General features: G+C 38.5%; 1 protein-coding gene across 1 annotated transcript; it reads left to right on the top strand.

Moving 5' to 3' along the window:
- The first annotated feature begins 513 nt into the window (after positions 1-513).
- Or7a38d (olfactory receptor family 7 subfamily A member 38D) lies at positions 514-1,446 on the top strand. Its single transcript, NM_001000711.1, is given in 1 exon segment — positions 514-1,446. A coding segment is annotated over 1 exon segment (933 nt).
- The last annotated feature ends 1,011 nt before the right edge of the window (positions 1,447-2,457 follow it).

The following is a 2,457-nucleotide window of genomic DNA, read 5'->3' as shown; positions in this document are numbered from 1 at the left end:
CTCTCTCTCTCTCTCTCTCTTTCTCTCTCTTACACACACACACACACACACACACACATGCACGGTGTGTGTGTTCATATTTATTAAAAGGGTGAACTCTGTTGAATCTCTACATAGGCAAATAAATGTCATACCATCACCCTAAAAGGCACTAAACATGATTCCTTTGCTTTCCAATATTCTTTTCATTCATATACATGAAGTACTTTTTGTTTGTTATCAACCTCTAGAAAGTCTCTAAGCAGTGCCTGAATCATATTCAAAACTAATATTATGTATTCATAATAATTTATCATTCAAATTGTAGAATACATGACTTTTAAAGGAAAGGTTCAGAGAGTAAAAGGAATATCTATCAAGATTAGCATCAGGGACTCCTTAAGAGAAACAATTCCATGCAAACAATTCAGAAGTTGATGTATTGAAAATATAAAATGTATATCATCTATACCACTGTGAGAAGAAGAGTCACATTAGCTTGTTTTTATATTGTCTCAGATTCACATGTGACTGATGGAATCAGGGAACAGCACAAGAAGATTTTCAAGTTTTTTTCTTCTTGGATTTTCAGAAAACCCACACCTTCAATTCCTCATTTTTGCACTGTTCCTGTCCATGTACCTGGTAACAGTGCTTGGGAACCTGCTCATCATCATGGCCATCATCACACAGTCTCATTTGCATACACCCATGTACTTCTTCCTTGCTAACCTATCCTTTGCAGACATCTGTTTCACCTCCACCACCATCCCAAAGATGCTGGTAAATATACACACCCAGAGCAATACTATCACCTATGAAGACTGTATTTCCCAGATGTTTGTACTCTTGGTTTTTGGAGAACTGGACAACTTTCTCCTGGCTGTGATGGCCTATGATCGATATGTGGCTATCTGTCACCCACTGTATTACACAGTCATTGTGAACCACCGACTCTGTATCCTGCTGCTTCTGCTGTCCTGGGTTGTCAGCATCTTACATGCCTTCTTACAGAGCTTAATTGTACTACAGTTGACCTTCTGTGGAGATGTGAAAATCCCTCACTTCTTCTGTGAGCTCAATCAGCTGTCCCAACTCACATGTTCAGACAACTTTCCAAGTCACCTCACAATGCATCTTGTACCTGTTATATTAGCAGCTATTTCCCTCAGTGGTATCCTTTACTCTTATTTCAAGATAGTGTCTTCCATACGTTCTATGTCCTCAGTTCAAGGGAAGTACAAGGCATTTTCTACATGTGCCTCTCACCTTTCCATTGTCTCCTTATTTTATAGTACAGGCCTCGGGGTGTACGTCAGTTCTGCTGTGACCCGAAGCTCACACTCCTCTGCAAGTGCTTTGGTCATGTATACTGTGGTCACCCCCATGTTGAACCCCTTCATTTATAGTCTAAGAAATAAAGATGTGAAGAGAGCTCTGGAAAGACTCTTAGAAGGAAAACTGTAGCATATATCATTGGATTCGATGAAGTTCCCATGATTACAGATGGTGAAGCTACAGAGCTAGAAATTTGGTCTTTATCTTCAGATCATACAGGGATAGATACATCTCAACACTTTGTGGAGAGTCTGGAGAGATTGTTCAAAGGTGGAAGAATTCATGGTGCTCTCCAGAACAAAATTTAGTTCTCAAGACCCATTTAGGCAGATCATAACTTCCTGTTAATCCAGTTTCGAGGAACATAACACCCTTTCTCACCTTTCTAAATACCTAAACTGTCAGGCACAATGCCCCCTCACACTTGCACATAAATAAAAATAAAATAGATCTTATAAATATAAAAACGTATTCCTTGGTGTTTCCATTACTCTCATTCCTGCTGTTTACATGATGTAAGGAAGCCACATTACTAAGATATTTTTCTCTCTATTATGCAACAATTTTTTTCTCTATAGTACTCCTGGTTTCCCAAAGTTATTCCAAACACAGAACTGAATGTGTATGGGCCAGCAACATATGAAAATAATTTATTCATATGTGAAATATATTCTATACATTAACATTTATTTTTGGTTTGTTTTGCAACCATATAAGCAAATGTGGCTTTTTGTGTGTGTGCTCATTGGGGCAGAACAAGGCTTGACAACTAATGCTATTTTATTCAGTGTGGTTGCAGAAAATCTAAAGCCCGTAGTTTGTTGATTGGGCCTGCTGTTCTTTGCATGGTATTATCTTACCCTTATCTAGATAGTGTGGATTTTACCTGCTAGAGTTTTATAACCACTGATTAGAAATCTTTTCATTTTAATTTATTATTAATTATTTTTGATTTACATTTCAAATATTGTCCCCTATCCTCCCTCACAGAGTTCTTCCACACATTCTCTTCCCCTTCACCTCTGAGAGGTTGACCTGGTATTTCCCCTCCCTGAGGCATCAAGTCTCTTCAGGATTATGTGCATTCTCTGTCCTTGAGGACAGATAAGGCAGACCTCTCCTATATATGTACCAGGGGTC

Source organism: Rattus norvegicus, chromosome 7 (assembly GCF_021556685.1).
Source record: "Rattus norvegicus strain SHRSP/BbbUtx chromosome 7, alternate assembly SHRSP_T2T, whole genome shotgun sequence".
Lineage (NCBI taxonomy): Eukaryota > Metazoa > Chordata > Mammalia > Rodentia > Muridae > Rattus > Rattus norvegicus.
Note: the sequence above shows the minus strand (reverse complement) of the source record. Positions and strands in the feature narration are given on the sequence as shown.